At 40.3% G+C, this 18,810-nt stretch overlaps 1 protein-coding gene across 1 annotated transcript; it reads left to right on the forward strand.

Moving 5' to 3' along the window:
* The first annotated feature begins 576 nt into the window (after positions 1 to 576).
* On the forward strand, positions 577 to 1,289 carry LOC131153772 (uncharacterized). The gene is made up of 3 exons (XM_058106231.1): positions 577 to 646; positions 767 to 1,014; positions 1,074 to 1,289. The coding sequence occupies exons 1-3, from the start codon at positions 577 to 579 to the stop codon at positions 1,287 to 1,289; spliced, it is 534 nt and encodes a 177-aa protein (XP_057962214.1).
* Positions 1,290 to 18,810: the final 17,521 nt, after the last annotated feature.

An 18,810-nucleotide genomic window follows, 5' to 3' on the forward strand; every position in this document is an offset into this window, starting at 1 on the left:
TGTTTCATTATTTCTGCCGCATTTATTTATGATGATGTGGTATCAAGTATGTAGACGTCACCAAAGTAGCAACTCGGGCCCACATAGCGGGTCGGGGCATTATAGGTTGTATCAAAGCCTAGGTTTTCTAAGTTCTGTAGACTTTGATAGTGGATGATTAGCAGAGTGTAGGTTGAGATAAGTTAAAGATAGGAAGGGGTAAGTTAGGTTGGGTTTTAGTCTGGAATTTTCAAGGTGGAGATTTGTTGACGGTTTTTTGTGTTTTTCCTAGAATGACGATTTTAGGAAAACCACGGTAAATCCATCAATGGTTTCATTTTTGGGTTGAGAAATTGGAGCTCAGAAATTTAGGTTGGGAACGTTAGGTTGGAAGAGTATGTACGTAGTGTCAACGTTATGATTAGGGGCCGGTACCTTGGCAGTTTTGTAGTAGAAGTGTATAAATGTTTCATTTAACTGCAAACTCATATGTTTTAATTATTAGTCATTCCATACTTGTATCAGCCATGATAAATGTTGAATTTCTAAGTTGGTTTCTATCCTATCTTTAGGATGGATCCTAGGGGAAAGGGCATCATGGCTGGAGGAGATAATCATGTGGATACCTCCAGCGAAGATGATGTTGATGCTCCGATAGTGCTGCGCAGTATAGCACGATAGGTTAGGAAGGAAACCTAGAGGGATTCCCAAGAGTAGGGTCAGCTAGTGGCTGATAGGGGCTGCACATTCCAACAGTTTACCCGAACGAATCCGCTGGTGTTTTCAGGAGGAGTGAACCCAATTGTAGCTAAAGATTGGGCTCAAGAGATAAAGGAGCTGTTAGGCATGCTAGAGTGCACAGAGGAACAGAAGGTGAGGTTTGCCACCTTTAAGTTAGTGAGGGAAGCAAAGAGGTGGTGGAGGTCAGCCAAGATGGTGGAGGAACAGTGCCTAGGGTATGCATCTATTACTCGAAGCCTCTATAGAGAGGTTTTCTTTAGGAGATACTTCCCTATTGCCACTCGAGAGGCGAAGGTAGAGGAGTTCCTGCATCTGACCTAGGGGCCTATGACTGTGTAGTAGTATGTGTCCAGGTTGTGGAGCTTTCTCGTTTCGCTCCGCATATGGGCCCTGATGAGCCGAAAAAGGCTTGGATATTTGAGAGAGGTCTGAGGCAGGGTGTACGATCACAGGTAGCATTGTTATTGACTCAGAGTTTCTCTGGGCCAGTGAACAAGGCCATGGCAGTCGAGACCAGCATTCAGGAGGGGGAGAAAGTAGAAAATCAGAAGAAGCGGCCCTTGCCTTAGGATTTTTAGTCCAGCTCTAGCCAGAGTTCGTGGAGGCGGCCTAGTAATTTCATGAGCCAGCGATAGGAGATGCAATCTCAAGCCCCATGGGGGAATTCTCAGCATCCTATCTGTCCTAGATGCCATAAGGGGCATTGGGGCGACTGTAGGGCTGGATTGGCTGGCTGTTACCGGTGCGGTGGGGTAGGACATCAAGCACAGGACGGCCACGCGATATTGAATTACGCACCCCTACAACATCAGTATGGGAGAGGTAATTAGGCACCCTAAGGTGGTCACCAATGGGGCACCGCCCAGGCACGGGTATATTCTATGACTTAGGGTGAAGCAGAGCATATAGGAGACATAGTTACATGTAACATTTATATGCTTTCAAATAAAGTTATTGTACCTTTTGATTTAGGTACGACCCACTCGTTTGTATCTTGGGGGTTTGTTACTGAAAATTTGCATTTGATTTTTCAGAGGTTTAGGTATTGTGTGTTTTGAGGTTTGTTAAACTGTGCGGGATAAATACATAGCCGTTTGATACCGAGTTAGGTATGGTCACACCAACAATGTCAGTGGTTGTATGTAATAGGGTGGTTAGATACTAGCGAATGGAGATTTAGGGGAGGAGGCTGCTTGCTAGTCTGATCATCTTGGATATGCATGGATTCGACATTATTTTGGGGATGGATTGGCTAGCATCCAGCTATGTGAGTATGGACTGCCACAGGAAGGAAGTGGTGTTTAGACCTCGAGGGGAGTAGGAATTCAAATTTGTTGGATCGTGTGTGCGCTTTGCACCACTGATCCTTTCAGCAATTCAGGCAATGAAGTTGCTTTGAGATGGCTGCCATGGGTATTTTGCATTTGTGAAAGAAGCATCGAAAGAGGAACTTAAGTTGGAGGATATTCCAATGACAAGGGAGTTCTTAGATGTGTTTCCTGAGGATTTATCGAGATTACCTTCAGATCATGAGGTGGAATTCGCCATTGAGTTAACCTAGGAGACGGCGCCAATTTCCAAGGCTTCATACCAAATGGCTCTAACTGAATTAAAGGAGCTAAAGGAACAGCTACAAGAACTTCTTGACAAGGGGTTCATAAGACCGAGCGTGTCACCCTGGGGAGTGTCGGTATTGTTCGTAAAGAAGAAGGATGGGTCGATGAGGATGTGCATCGACTATAGGGAAATTAATAAGGTGATAGTGAAGAATAAATACCCGTTACCTTGTATTGACGATCTGTTTGACCAGCTGAAGGGCATTCAGGTTTTCTCCAAGATCGATCTATGATCCGAGTATCATCAGTTGAAGGTGAAATTAGAGGATGTATTGAACAAAGCTTTTCGAACTCGGTATGGCCATTATGAATTTCTAGTCATGCCGTTCAGTTTGATGAATGTGCCAGAAGCATTTATGGACCTAATGAATAGAGTGTTCCACGATTACTTAGATTAGTTCATGGTGGTGTTCATCGATGACATCCTGGTTTATTCGAAGAGTCCTGTAGAGCATGAAGCTCATCTAAGACTAGTACTTCAGGTACTAAAAGAGAAGAGATTATTTGCTAAATTCAAGAAATACGAGTTCTATCTGGAATAGGTTGTATTTCTGGGACATTTAGTGTCCAGGGAAGGAATTTCAGTGGACCCAAGCAAAGTAGAGGCAGTAGTGGATTGATCGAGACCGAAGAACGTGCATGAGATTATAAGTTTCTTGGGTTTGGCAGGATACTATCGCTAGTTCGTTGAGGGTTTCTCCAAGCTGTCAGGTACTTTGACATAGCTTATGAGAAAGAACAATAGGTTTGACTGGACTAGTGAGTGTGAGAAGAGCTTCCAAGAATTAAAGTCGTGAATAGTCACGGCCTCAGTATTGACCATTCCATCAGGGGATGGTGGTTTTGTAATTTACAGTGACATATATCTGAAAGGACTTGGGTGTGTCTTGATGCAGTAGGGAAAGGTTATTGCGTATGCATCTCGCCAACTCAAGAAGTATGAGAAGAACTACCCTATGCACGACTTGGAACTAGCAGTAGTGGTGTTTGCACTAAAGATCTGGCAGCACTACGTATACGGTGAAAAGTGCGAGATCTTTTGTAATGACCCGAAGAATAATGGTATTTAAAAGAAAAGGGAAAAATGGGAAACTATAACAGAAGGAGGCAGTAGGCTTCATCGACGAGAAGATACCGAGAGGATATTTTGGGCAACTCTGAATTTCGTCAATGAAGGAGAGAGTTCGTCGACGAATTTCCTCTTGACCTCGTCACTGAGGTAACGTGGCTCGTTGACGAAGCCCCTAGTATAAATAGCCTAAAACTTAGTTTTTACGTAGAAAAATCAGTAGAAACGCTCTCTCTCTCTCTCTCTCTCCCCCCTATGGTTTCTCTCTCCTCTCTCTTCGATTTCGGCTCCGTCGTTCGCCGAATCGACAATCTGAGGCCACCACGACACTCCTAGGGAAGTTCTCTCCAAGTCTTCCAGAGTGGATCGTCGGTGGAACAGAGTTGAAATTCATCCTTGATTAAGGTAAGGTTTTTTATGCCAAATTTGATCTTACCGTAGTTATAGGAAATGTTATTCACAGAAAAATACTGAAGTTTAGTTCTAAGAGTTGTCATTTTCAGAGTGTTGAATGGGGAACCCTGCGGGTGCAGGACGAGCGCATTTTAGGGGGTTTCTTTTCAGTGTTAGGTACGGGAATAAACTAAAACAGTTATTTTTCATGCAAATTATTATTATTTATCAACAAATAAGCATGTATTATATTTGAATATTATTGAGAAAATGCATATTTGGGAAAATACTGTTGTTATACAGGAAATATGATTTTAGAATAAAATATATGATTTTACTCAGCATTGTGTGACATGAATATGGTTTTCATGATAAGTATTATGTTATGGCAAATTTTACGAGTAAAGCATGTTTTTAGGAATTATGAAATAATACAGTACATTATGATTTTGAAATATATGATAATTGATTTATTTATTCAGAATGATACATATGAGATATTCGGCGTAAGGCCAAGATTGATAGTCAGCGCAAGGCCGTGTTTTACGTATAATTTTGGCTATGAAATGTTCATCGCAAGGCCGTATTTATGAAATTATAGAAAATGCTATCAATCCATTTATGTTAAACGCTATATTATCATGTAATATATGTTATCAGAATCCGGATGTTAGTTTAGTTCAGTTTCAGGAGCATGGTACCGTAACTATATAAATCAGATATCTATGTTCAGATTTGTGCTAACCGCCCCACAAGGGGGTGGGAGATGGATAGTCGATGTAGTTTTCAGTGTAGAGTTGTAAATATCCACCTAATAGTCCGGACCAGGGTGTGGCGGGCCCATTGTACTTACAGACATTTTTGACTCGGCAGTGGTCAGTCAGCTATTGTCGGGTCCAACCTTCGGGCTGCACAAGCTGTCATGGGAGGTAATACATGACATTAACTAGCTATACATCCTGGGTTAATTTTCAGTATTATCAGCTATATCAGACATTTTATGAACTGTATGATTTATTAGAAAATACGATGGTATAAGATTATTCAGTATGTTATGATGAACGTTTTCAGGTATATGAAATGTATTGTATATGTATAATTACATCAAATATTCATGTTGCCACATGGATATATTTAGTCTATTTTCCCTTACTGAGAAGTGTCTCATCCCCGAACTTAAATGATTTGCAGGAAACCCAGAAGGACCTACAGATCGAGGCCGCTTTTGAGTTAGTACGGTACTACCCCGCTAGGAGGGTAGGTTTTGATCTAGGAACAGTAGATTGGTGTTGTGAGTTCCTAGATATGTTTATATTCTGTATTTTTTGAAGATTGTACATAAACACAGTGTTTTGGATTATAGTTAACTCTAGTATTATGTATTTTGTGGTTATAAGAATGTGATTTTCATTTACTACTACTTAGGTTTCCGTTGTGAATGTCAGATGTGTCCCCATTACCCACGAGTTTGGGTTGACCTTATTATTAAATATGTTTTATTTTATGATTAGATAAGCAGGTCGTTACAGTTTGGTATCAGATCCTAGGATGCTAGGTTTTGTAGACTCTAGAATGCAGCAGTAAGAATACCAGAGTATAGGATAAGGGAATTTGAGGTCTGGTTTTGTAGTCTAGATGTAGGACTTTCATGGTGGTTTGTGTGATTTTTCTGGGGTGACGATTTCAGGAAAGTCATGTTAAACTATCGTTGGATTGGGTATCTAAGTTGCAGGATTAAACCTTGAATTAAGATTAGGAGTGATGAATTAATTAAGGAAATATAGTACTAGTTGGATGATATGTTATGGTGATAGGGTTCTAAGTTAAGTTATTTGTTTTTCAGGATGGACCCTGGTGGTAGTAGTGCCTATGCTAGTGGGAATGAGGGTGCTGGACCCTCAGGCGCTACGGGTGGAGATTCAGACGCAGTTTTGCGCAGCGTGGCACAACAAGTCATGGCTGAAATTGCTAGGAATTCCAGGGAGCTGGGTGGTTCGCTTGTAGGCCATGGCAGCTCGATAGAGAAATTCATTAAGATGAATCATTCGGATTTCTCAGGAGGAACTGATCCTGCAGTCACTGAAAACTAGGTGCAGGAGATAGAGAAAATATTTTTAGTGCTGCAGTGTACAGAGGAACAGAGGGTACTGTTTGCTACCTATAGACTGACTGGAGAGGCCGAGAGATGGTGGACGACAGTGAAACTCTTGGAGCAGCAGAGGATAGTACCTGTGGAGATGTCATGGGAGCAGTTTAAGAGACATTCTTCGACAGGTATTTTTCAGCCTCATCTAGGGAAATAGAGGAATTCCTGAATCTGAAGCAGGAACAGCAGACTGTGCAGCAATATACGGCGAGGTTCACCGAACTATTTCGCTTTGCCCGATACATTATTCCAGATGATACGAAGAAGGTACAACAGTTTGAAAGAGGCCTGAGGAGAGAAATATATAAGCAGGTGTTGATACTAAAGTTACAGTATTTTACTGAGCTGGTAGATAGGGCCACTATAGCATAGATTGGAGAGCGATTGGAGGCTAAGGAGCAGAGGCAGAAGAAAAGATCTGCATCTTCTGGTTCCCAGTAGGGAGTTAGTCGTGGTTCATGGAAGAGAGGTGGCTACTATAGAGATCGAAGGCAGGAGACAGGGACTCGAAGTTTTCAGGGTACGTAGCCACTTCCAGCTTGCCCGACTTGTGGGAAGAGATACCCGGGGGAGTGTCGTGCCGGGCGAGGTGTTTGCTACCAATGTGGGGAGCTAGGGCATATGATGAGGGATTGTCAGGCCTAGATTAGTGCTGCTCCTTCTCCTAGACCTGCTCGAGGAGGCTACCAGGCGCCACATGGAGGCCAGCACAGGAATATGGCTCCAGCTAGGGTTTTTGCTCTAATGCCGAGTGATGCTAAGGCAGCCGACGACGTGGTGACAAGTACGGTTAATATGTTTTCATTTAAAGTTATAGCATTATTTGACTCAGGGGCCACGCACTCGTTTGCATCTGTGGAATGTGTTAAATTGTGTTAGGCTGAAAGACAAATATTAGATGTTAAATTCTTAGTAGCTACACCGACTAGGTCAATAGTGAGGTGTAGTAGGATGCTCTGGGGTTGTTCAGTTGACATTCAGGGGAGGATTTTATCTGCTGATTTGGTGGTGCTGGATATGCATGTGTTTGATATCATCTTCGGCATGGATTGGCTAGCAGCTAATTCTGCCGTTATAGATTGTCGCGCGAGAGAAGTGATATTCAGACCTCCAGGGAAACCAGAATTCATATTTTCAGGGTCACGAGTGCAATCTCTACCTCATATGGTCTCATTTATTCAGGTAAGGAGACTACTCCTGAGTGGTTGTTAGGGATTCGTGGCCTTCGTGAAGGAAACAACAGGGAATGAAGCGAAGCTCACCAGTATGCCAATAGTAAAGGAGTTTACCGATGTGTTTCCAGATGAATTGCCGGGTTTGCCACGTGATGGTGAGGTAAATTTCCCTATTGATATACTTCCAGGTACAACGCCGATCTCTAAAGCACCGTATCGAATGACGCCGGAAGAGTTGGTAGAATTGAAAAATTAGTTGTAGGATTTACTTGATAAGGGTTTCATACGACCTAGTGTATCCCCGTGGGGAGCTCCAGTAATATTTGTGAAGAAGAAGGACGGGTCTTGTGTATAGATTACAAGGAGATTAATAAAGTGACAATCAAGAACAAGTATCCTCTACCCCGTATAGATGATTTTTTTTACCAGCTCCAAGGTACACGAGTGTATTCTAAGATCGACCTCAAATCAGGCTACCATTAAGTAAAGGTAAGGGCAGAAGATGTATCGAAGACGGCCTTCAGGACTAGATATGGGCATTACGAGTTTCTTGTTATGCCATTTGGTCTAACGAATGCTCCTGCGATATTTATGGATTTGATGAATAGGATTTTTCATCCATATTTAGATCAGTTTGTTGTGGTTTTTATTGATGATATACTAGTCTATTCAAGGAGCTATGAGCAGCATGAGGTACATTTGAGGCAGGTTTTACAGACAGTCAGGGAGAAAAAGTTGTATGCTAAGTTCAGTAAACGGGACTTTTGGCTTGAGAAAGTTGTGTTTTTGGGGCACGTTGTGGATCCTAGTAAAATTGAGGCGGTAGTGAATTGGGCTAGACCGAGGAACGTCCAGGAGATCAAGAGTTTCTTGGGATTAGCTGGATATTACCATCATCTTGTCGAGGGGTTCTTAGCTTTATCAGGGCCTCTAACAAGACTAACTAGGAAGAATGCCAGATTTGAATGGGACGATAGCTGCGAGCAAAATTTTTAGGAATTAAAGCGAAGGCTAGTCACAGCACCAGTATTGATCATCCCGTTAGGGGGTTAGGGTTATACTATTTACAGTGATGTGTCATTGAAGGGACTTGATTGTGTATTGATGCAGCATGGCAGGGTGGTGGCGTATGCGTCCAAGCAGTTGAAAGAATATGAGAAGAACTACCTCACCCATGATCTTGAATTGGCTACAGTGGTACATGCGTTGAGGATATCAAGGCATTACCTGTACGGCGAGCGATGTGAGATTTTCTCTGACCATAAGAGTTTAAAGTATTTCTTCACTCAAAAGGAATTGAATATGAGACAGAGGAGGTGGTTAGAGTTAATTAAATATTTTGATTGTACTATCAGTTACCACCCAGGGAAAGCAAATGTGGTAGCTAATACGTTAAGCAGGAAATCTGCGAGACTAGTGTGAGCAGCTATGGAGATCTAGTATCCGATTATGATGGATCTGGAGAGACTCGACATAGAGTTGGTAGAGAGTGATCCTCCAGTATGTATCACCAGTTTAGTGGTACAACCTACTCTGTAGGAAAAAATTAAATCCGCTTAGAAGGAAGACCCAGAATTAGCAGAGGTGATAGATAGAGTGCAGACTGGTCAAGGTGAGGAATTCTGCATTTCATATGGCGGAGCTTTACAATTTCGTTCCAGATTATGTGTTCCTGTTGATGTTGACATCAGGAAGACTATTTTGGAGGAGGCTCACAGATCTTTGTGTATGATTCATCCCAAAAGTACAAAAATGTACAGAGATCTGCGAGAGTTCTATTGGTGGAGTGGTATGAAGAAGGAAATTGCCGAATATGTAACTCAGTGTCTGACGTGCCAGTACGTGAAAGCTGAGCACTAGAGTCCGGTGAGTCAGTTGCATCCACTATTTATCCCAGAGTGGAAGTGGGATCATATATCTATGGACTTTATCTTAGGGCTGCCTTCGGCATCGCATGACCAGAACGCGTTTTGGGTGATCGTAGATAAGTTGACTAAGACCACCCATTTCCTCCCTATCAAGATCAGCTACTCCCTCAACCGTTTGGCAGATATTTACATTTAGAGATAGTTCGTTCTCACGGAGTGCCTGTGTCCATAGTGTCAGATAGAGACCCACGTTTCACGTCACGGTTCTGGAGAAGTTTCCAAGAAGCTTTAGGGTCTTAGCTATCATTTAGCACGACATTCCATCCTCAGTTAGATGAGCATACTGAGAAGACAATACATATACTAGAAGATATGCTCTGAGCATGTGTATTAGATTTTGGGGGTAGTTGGACTTAGTACATGCCGCTGGTGGAGTTCGCGTATAATAACAGTTATCAGGCCAATATTGGCATGACACCGTTTGAGGCTTTATATGATAGGAGATATCGATCTCCTTTGTATTGGGACGAGATGGGTAAGCGGCGAGTTGTGGGACCAGAGCTTGTGCAGCAGGTATATAATAAGATTCGGCTCATCAGGGATAGAATTAGTGCAGCTCAGAGCCGACAAAAGAGTTATGCTGATAATCGCCGCAGGAAATTAGAATTTGATATTGGTGATCATGTATTTCTGAAGATAGCTCCGTTAAAAAGGGTTATAAGGTTTGGAAGGGAGGGTAAACTTAGCCCTAGGTTTATCAGTCCATTTGAGATTTTAGAGAAGATGAGACCGGTTGCCTACAGGTTAACTTTACCCCCTGCATTATCCAGGATGCACGACGTATTTCACATTTCCATGTTGAGGAAATATGCCCCAAATCCTTCTCATATAATCAGTTTTAGTGAATTAGAGCTTAGTGATTCACTAGTCTATGAGGAGATGCTAGTGCAAATTCTGGATAGAAGAGAACAGGAACTACGTAATAATAAAATTCTTCTGGTAAAGGTTCTATGGAGGAATCATGTAATAGAAGAGACTTCTTGGGAGCTCGAAGAACATATCAGACAAAAATTCCCACAACTGTTCCAAGAAGTTCTTATGTAATTAGGAAATGTAAGTAAATGTGCAGTATTTCTTTTGCAGGTACATGTAATACTTTAGTTAATAAGCGGTATATTAGTTTTGGGGGAAATTTTCTTTTAATATATGTAATCTCCCAAGACTCAGAATGTAACTACGGTATTCCTCCGTCATAAGTGAAGGTTAGTAATAAAATAAGTAGACTATTTTGGAATTAAGGGATGATGAATTATATGAATATTAAATTTTGAGGATGAAATTTTATAAGGAGGGGAGAATATAATAACCAGAAGAATAATGGTATTTAAAAGAAAAGGGAAAATGGGAAACAGTAACAGAAGGAGGCAGCAGGCGAAGCGTTCGTCGATGACATTGTATATTGGGCTTATAGACGAAGGTGTGCTTCGTCGACGAGAAGATACCAAGAGGATGTTTTGGGCAACTCTGAATTTCATCGACGTAGGGGAGAGTTTGTCGATGAATTTCCTCTTGACCTCGTCGACGAGGTGACGTGGCTCGTCGACGAAGCCCTTAGTATAAATAACCTAAAACTCAGTTTTTACGCAGAAAAATCGGTAGAAATGCTCCCTCTCCCCCCTATGGTTTCTCTCTCCTCTCTCTTCAATTTTGACTCCTTCGTTCGCTGGATCGACGATCTGAGGCCACCACAATGCTCCTGGGGAAGTTCTCTCCAAGTCCGCCAGAGCGGATCGTCGGTGGAATAGAGTTGAAATTGATCCCTGATTTAAGGTAAGACTTTTTATGCCAAATTTGGTCTTACCGTAGTTATAGGAAATGTTATTCATGGAAAAATACTGAAGTTTAGTTTTGAGAGTTATCATTTTTAGGGTGTTGAACCTTTTCTTTTTAGTGTCAAGTAAGGGAACAAACTAAAACAATTATTTTTCATGCAAATTATTATTATTTATCAGCAAATTAATTTTCAGGAAAGCATGTATTATATTTGAATATTGTTGAGAAAATGCATATTTGGGAAAATACTGCTGTTATACAGAAAATATGATTTTACTCAGCATTGTGTGGCATGAATATGGTTTTACATGATAAGTATTATGTTATAGCAAATTTTACGAGTAAAGCATGTTTTCAGGAATTATGAAATAATACAATACATTATGATTTTGAAATACATGATAATTGATTTATTTATTCAGAATGATATGTATAAGATATTCGACGCAAGACCGTGATTGATAACCGACTCAAGGCCGTGTTTTATGTATGATTTTGGCGTAAGGCCATATTTATGAAATTATCGAAAAAGCTATCAATCCATTTATGTTAAACCATATATTATCATGTAATATATGTTATTAGAACCCGGATGTTAGTTTAGTTCAGTTTCAGGAACACGGTACCGTAGCTATATAAATCATATATCTATGTTCAAATTTGTACTATATATGTATAATTGCATCAAATATTCATGTTGTCACATGACTGTATTTAGTTTATTTTCCCTTATTGAGAAGTGTCTCACCCCCCGAACTTAAATGATTTTCAGGAAACCCAGAAGGACCGACAGGTCGAGGCCTCCGTTGAGTTAGTACGGTACTACCCCGCTAGGAGGGTAGGTTTTGATCTAGGAACAGTAGTTTGGTGTTGTGAGTTCCTAGATATGTTTATATTCTGTACTTTTTGGAGATTGTACATAAACACAGTGTTTTGGATTATAGTTAACTCTAGTATTATGTATTTTGTGGTTATGAGAATGTGATTTTCATTTACTAATACTTAGGTTTCCGCTGTGAATGTCAAATGTGTCCCCGTTACCCACGGGTTGGGTTGACCTTACTATTAAATATGTTTTATTATATGATTAGATAAGTAGGTCGTTACATCTTTACTGATCATAAGAGTCTCAAATACTTCTTCACCCAGAAGATGTTGAATATGAGGCAATGCAGATGGCTTGACTTGATTAAGGACTACGACTGTACCATTAAGGACTAAGATAGTGCTTGCATCAGTATTAGCAATTGGGGTTTAGCATGAGATTGGGATGAACCTGGAAAGGTTAGGTCTGGAATTAGTGGAAGGAAATCATCAGGCATTCATTGCTAGCCTGGTAGTGCTACCAACCTTATGGAAAAGTATCAGATCAGCTCAGATGAAAAATGCAGAGCTAGAAAAGATTGTGAGTTGAATATAGGATGGATTGAATGCAGATTTGAATGTCTCAGATGACGGGATGTTTAGATTTCACACTAGGATATGCGTATCGAATGATGTTGAGAGTAAATGAACCATCCTAGAAGAGGCACATCGCTATCTATTTTCAGTGCATCCGGGGAGCACAAAGATGTACAGGGATCTGCGGGAATCTTTCTGGTTATCTAATATGAAAAGTGATATCGCCCTTTTTGTTGAGTACTGCCTGACGTGTCAGCAGGTGAAGGTCGAGCACCAGAGGCCAGTGGGACCGTTGCAACCACTTGGTATTCCTAAGTGGAAGTTGGAGCATATCTTGATGGACTTTGTATCAAGGTTGCCTTTGGCAGTGCATGATCAGAATGCTATCTAGGTTATTATGGATCGGCTGATGAAGACTGCGCACTTCGTTTCAATTAGAGCTAGTTTGTCATGCCCCGAACCCGCAGATGGGTCCCAGGTGTGAATATAGTAACTTAATTTGTTTCTGTATCAATTCAAACATACATGATACAATACAATAAGAGGGTGCAACCCTGTGGGGTACACGGTAGCCCTATACGCATACACATATACATCCATACTCATCAGTTACGCAGTGGAAAATGCTTCATCTATCTATATAACATACCATACTAGAGTCTATACAAGGCTAGGATACCCATACCCATACAATACTAAGGTATACAATCTCATAATTACCGTACATACTCCGGGTGTCTACAAAAACCATCATGACAACTCGGATACAAAATCTCGTTCCTAATCAGGTACTAACAGCAGCTAATGACACCCTGGCTTCCGATTGTTAGGATGCTAAATACGACCACCTAATGGACCTAAAAACATTGTACGTACATTCGGGGTGAGACACCTCTCAATAAGGAAAAAAGAAGGTTATATCAGTGTGTGGCATACCAGTGTTATTTTACGCAAAACATAACTTTATACAATACGATATAGTTCGAAAACATTTCCATGCAGTTCTTGTATTTTCACAAATGCATTCCAGTACATACGATACCCAAAACATACGGTCATTGTCGTCACACTAATATGCAACTACGCTATGAAACCTGAAACTTCACAGCGATTACATTGCCAATACGATGTAGCTCACACTAGTACGCAACTACTCCATTAATTCGAAGCCTCACAGCGATTACATTGCCCATACGCAACAATTCAGTGAAACCCAAAACTTCACAGTGATTACATTGTCAATACAGTGTAGCTCACACCCCTCGGTGACCAGCCGGGATACGTAGTGATATTTCACACCCTCGGATATAGAGCTAAACATTCTCGCCAACGGTTTTCACACCGGTACATGACACAGCGTATGGTAATTAGCCGCCACATAGCTATTTCAGTGTATGGTAATTAGCCACCACTAGCCAATTTCACAAAACCTGGAATCATTTTGGAGCTCACACTCCTATACATATCAACGTATGGTAATTAGCCGCCACTAGCTGTTTTACAAATACCTGGAACAGTTACATACAATCATATATACCACACTTATTTGGTTTACGGTGAATCATATTCGTTTTCCAATTCAAGTATACAGTTTATACAAATATGGATAACAGTCATCTCAATAATACAGTTTAAACAAAACTAACGGTTTTCCAAACAAAGTAGAGATGATATCCGAAATCTCTAAATTTTCCCAAAAACTGTAACCCAAAAATCCCGTATTTTACTCGATAGATTTCCTTAAATAAGTTACCATAACATACATACAATCATAGCCTACAAGCTTACCGATCCTTATTTTGAAAAGTAACTGAAATAAACTGAATCCCCTTACCTTAGCCCGAATTCCAACTATGAATTCTACGTTCCCCAAAACAACGAACCGAGACTCCAAAACCTACAAACCACAGTACAATACATGCTTACAATTCGTACTACTACCCATATTCTGAATCAGAAACAAAAACCGAGCCTTACCTCAATTTTAGCCCAAAACCCGAAATCGCTCGAAACAAAATTCTAATCCCCTAAAAACGTAAAGAATCCTTTCCTAATCCTTGCAGTAGCATCTGATTTACGAATCAAGCAACAAATGAAGAAGAAATCAAGAGAGAGAGAGAGAGAGAGCTTCGAGTTCTAGAGAGAGAGGGAGAGAAAATCAAGCTAACTTAGCTTGGAAGCAACCTTTTTGGATATTTATAACCCTTTGACTTGAGTGAATTCATCAACGAATTTGCGTCCTCATCGACAAGTCCACCATTGCCTTCCTCAACAAGACGGTGGCCTCGTTGACGAGCCGAGGTTCCAGATTTTTCCCAAAATCCCTCGGGATCTCCTCATCGACGAGACACTGAATTTTGTCACCGAGAACTGAAGGGACTTCGTCAACGAACTCTGGCTTCATCGATGAAGCTTGCCCAAATTACCACTTTACCTTTTTTCAAATATTAAATCCACATACCACAGTTTGACAGTTACTCTATGAATAGGCTGGCAGAGCTTTATATGTAGGAATTTTTACAACTTCATGGCGTCCCAGTTTCCATTGTTTTAGATCGAGATCCACGGTTCACCTCTCGATTATGGAAGTGTTGATCTCAACTTACTGTTAGTACTGCATTTCACCCGCAAACGGATGGACAGTCCAAGAGGACCATTTAGATTTTAGAGGATATGCTGTGGACGTGTGTATTAGATTTTGAAGATAATTGGATTTTGTATCTACCGCTCGTAGAGTTTGCATATAATAACAATTATCATGCCAGTATCGAGATGACACCATATAAGGCTTTGTATGGTCGCCTGTATAACGCCCCAGCCCATTATACGGCCCTAGAGTGCTACTACACCTATTTAATACACATGTCCCTGATAATATACATATACAACCTACCCTGAATAGGGACATACGAGTATTTCATACTGATATGCAATTTCATGAACAGCGGAAAACATAAACATCCATATGAAAATCTAAAAGACATACTAGAGTTTTCTAACTGTATCCTCAAATACATATATCCATACTTAAAACATAATTAATTATTACAACCCCAAAAACGTTTTGAACTAGTCTGTAGCATATACAAAATAACTTACGTAATCTAAAGACAAAACGACCCTTTCAGGTTCCTCTAGCAACTAGAACCGCCATCCTGTAGGACCTGAAACAAAGGTTTTATGTTGGGGTGAGACACTTTTCAATAAGGTGGAAGATATTACATCAGTGTGTGACCACATGCATTATTTCAATTGAAAACAGATGCATATAAGGAATATTTTCAATACTGTAATATAGGAGATATATCGACATAAACCCTATGATAGATGGTTTAGCATCATAACAAGTAAGAGTTCCTGAGATTAGAGTTGGGTACAGGCCCATACACTGTACAATCTCCCCATACGGTACTCAAACCTATGACTTTGCCCATTTTAGTTTTCAAATCATAAATATGCATATTTAGAACATTGTCCAACTTAGATACAATAATAACAACTGCCAACACATTACCCCTTGGCCTATGAGTTATACAATTTACTATAGTCCGACTGGTACCACTTGGTCCATTAATCCACTAGTGGCCATCCCAATATCTAGCCAACTATCTTGATACCCACACTGAAAATCATGTGTGTGGTTGCACTATATCCAATATATATATAAAACAATGGAACTGCGCTTAACGTTGGGCTTTTTAAGGCTCTTTTATAAAGGTAAGCTTTTTAGGGCTCTCATATAACGGTGAGCTTTTTAAGGCTCTGATATAATAGTGAGGTTTTTAGGGCTCTAATAGTAACAAGTTGCGGTTTCCAAATATCATATCTACAATTTACTGCAAAACAAATTAACTTGTTTCACATTCACAAATCACCTGTACAGTTCCAGTATTTTCACAAACTCATACAATTGTACTATGGCATAAAACAGCACACAACCTCTCGATTGAACCCTTTTTACGTATATAGCTTGGTATATAACCAGCACCTGTTTTCCACATTTTTCACATAGCAAAAATGGAACTCCAGTTCCCATAGTTCATATACGTATTTAAACAGATTTACATATTCCATTTCATATCATATGTCACACCCATTTGATCAAGAATTCGTTATATAATATATAACTCGATAAATAACATTTAAATGAAAAATAAAGGATTCAAGCATCTCCTACATTAAGATTAATGCAAATAAAGAAGTTTTGAAAAGTTTGGAGATCATACGCCAAAACCCCTATTTTTACCAAAATTGTAAAATCATAAAACCGACATTTTTACTAGATGAAATTTCGCAAATAAGCAGTCATATCATTCACATAAACATAAGCTAAATTTTTAGTAGTTTAGTTTTATAAAAATACTAATGTAAACAAATCCCTTTACCTAAATCCTGAAAACAGAAACACGAACGAATCGGTCCAAAACAACGACTCGAGATCCCCAAAACCTAAAAATTGAAGAATGATACTTTATTATAATCTTGACTACTAAATAACTACTGAATCAGAAATAAAATCAGATCCTTACCTCGATTTTGGGGACAATCCCAAAAATCTTCAAAACAACGATCTGATCCGCTACAACTGTGGAGTCTTCTCCCCTGATCCACGCAGAAACCTTGATCGTAGAAATAGACGATGAACGATGAAGGATTGTAAAGAGAGAGAGAACTCGCTGATTCTAGAGAGAGAGAGAGAGAGAGAGAGAGATTTTGGGTTTTCTTAACCCTTAAGCAACCAAAAATGATATTTATATAGTCTTTGACCAAGTCAAATTCGTCGACAAGGCGGTGCCTTCATCGACTAACCAGCCACTCAATTTGTGGATGAAGCTCTACCTTCGTCGACGAACCCCATTCAGATATTTTCTTTGGCTCGTTCAGTATTTCTTCGTCGACGACGCTCTGATTTTGGCAATGAAGAACTGAAGGGACTTCGTCGACGAACATACTGCCTTCGTCGACGAACCTTGCTATAATTTCCTTTTTACCCTTTTTTTATTTATTTTATGGGTTCAGGTCTCTTCAGCCGGTGTCGATCTCCATTCTACTGGGATGAGGTTGGTGAGTGGTAGATTTTGGGGCCAGAATTAGTTCAGCAAACCTCTGCAAAGGTCGAGCTTATTAAGGAGAGGATAAAAACAGCATAGAGTCAGCAAAAGAGTTATGCAGATACTCGCCGATGGGAGCTAAAGTTCGAGGTCAGGGATATGATATTCTTGAGGATTGCTTCGATGAAGGGAGTGATGAGGTTTGGAATGAAAGGCAAGCTAAGCCCTTGATACATTAGGTCATTTGAGATCCAGGAAAGGATTGACCCAGTTACCTATCGAGTGGCATTACCCCCAACATTGACTAGAGTTCATAATGTTTTTCAAGTATCAGTGCTAAGGAAGTACGTATCAGATCCTTTGCACGTGATAAGTTATGAGCCATTGGAGATTAAGGGTTGCTCTGGCATATAAGGAGGTACTAGTTCATATTTTGGATCAGAAAATACAAGAACTGCGTACTAAGGATATACCGTTAGTGAAAGTGTTGTGGCGTAATCATGCAGTTGAGGAGACTTCCTGAGAGTTAGAGACAGAGATACGCTAGAAATATCCGTAGCTTTTCAGTGAGGATCAGTGGTAGTCAAACTAGTACATTTGCTCAGGTAAGGTAGGGGTGTGTAGTTGTTAGTTGTTTATGATTTCGTATATGAATGGTCTTTGGGAGAGTTTTGTATGGTATTGTAATTCTTGAGACATTATGTGTAACCACGGTTTTCCCTTGCCATAAGTGAGGGTATCTAATAAACTTGGGACGGGGCCACTATGTGGGTGGCTACCGACTCTTTGGTAGAGATGGATTGTAAGTTCAGGAGGTGAACAATAACAGTTAGCAAATTTCAAGGATGAAATTCTTATAAGAGGGGGAGATTGTAGAAACCCCGACCTAAAAAAATAAAGAAAATAAATAAGAAAATAAGTAAGGAAATTTTTAAAGAGCAAACAGCAAGACTCATCAACAAACTCCTTGTTTTCGTCGACGAAGTCCCTTCTGCATTTCGTAGATGAAATTCAAGCGTCGTTGACAAGGAAATGCCAAGAGAAATTTCAAGCTTCGCGTTCATCGGCGAACCCAATATTTCATCGACGAACATCCTTCTACAATTCGTCGATGAAGGCACTATTTCATCGACGAAGTTCACCTAGTCAATGGCCTATAAATAGAAATTTTAGTTGCTTAATGGTTAAGAAATCATAATTTTCCTCTCTCTCTCTCTCTCTCTCTCTCTCTCTTTAACCAGCGCCCCTTACTCTCTCTCTACGATTCTTCGTCGTTCATCGCCAAATTCAACGATCAGAAGTTACCACGAGGATCTCGGGGAAATTCTCTATAAGTCTAGAGGATTAGATTTTTGAACGGGGTCTTTCCAAGCTCCACTCCAAACTAGGGTAAGTAGGTATTTTGGAGTTTTATTGTTGATTTGAAGTATAGGGAGCCTAGGGAGTATTTGAAGATAAGTATTTTGTGGGTTGGGATGATTAATTTGGGAAAAATGTATTTCAGGGTTTTGAGCTTTGGACGCCTTAAGGCATGGATC

Source organism: Malania oleifera, chromosome 4 (assembly GCF_029873635.1).
Source record: "Malania oleifera isolate guangnan ecotype guangnan chromosome 4, ASM2987363v1, whole genome shotgun sequence".
Taxonomy (NCBI): Eukaryota; Viridiplantae; Streptophyta; class Magnoliopsida; order Santalales; family Ximeniaceae; genus Malania; species Malania oleifera.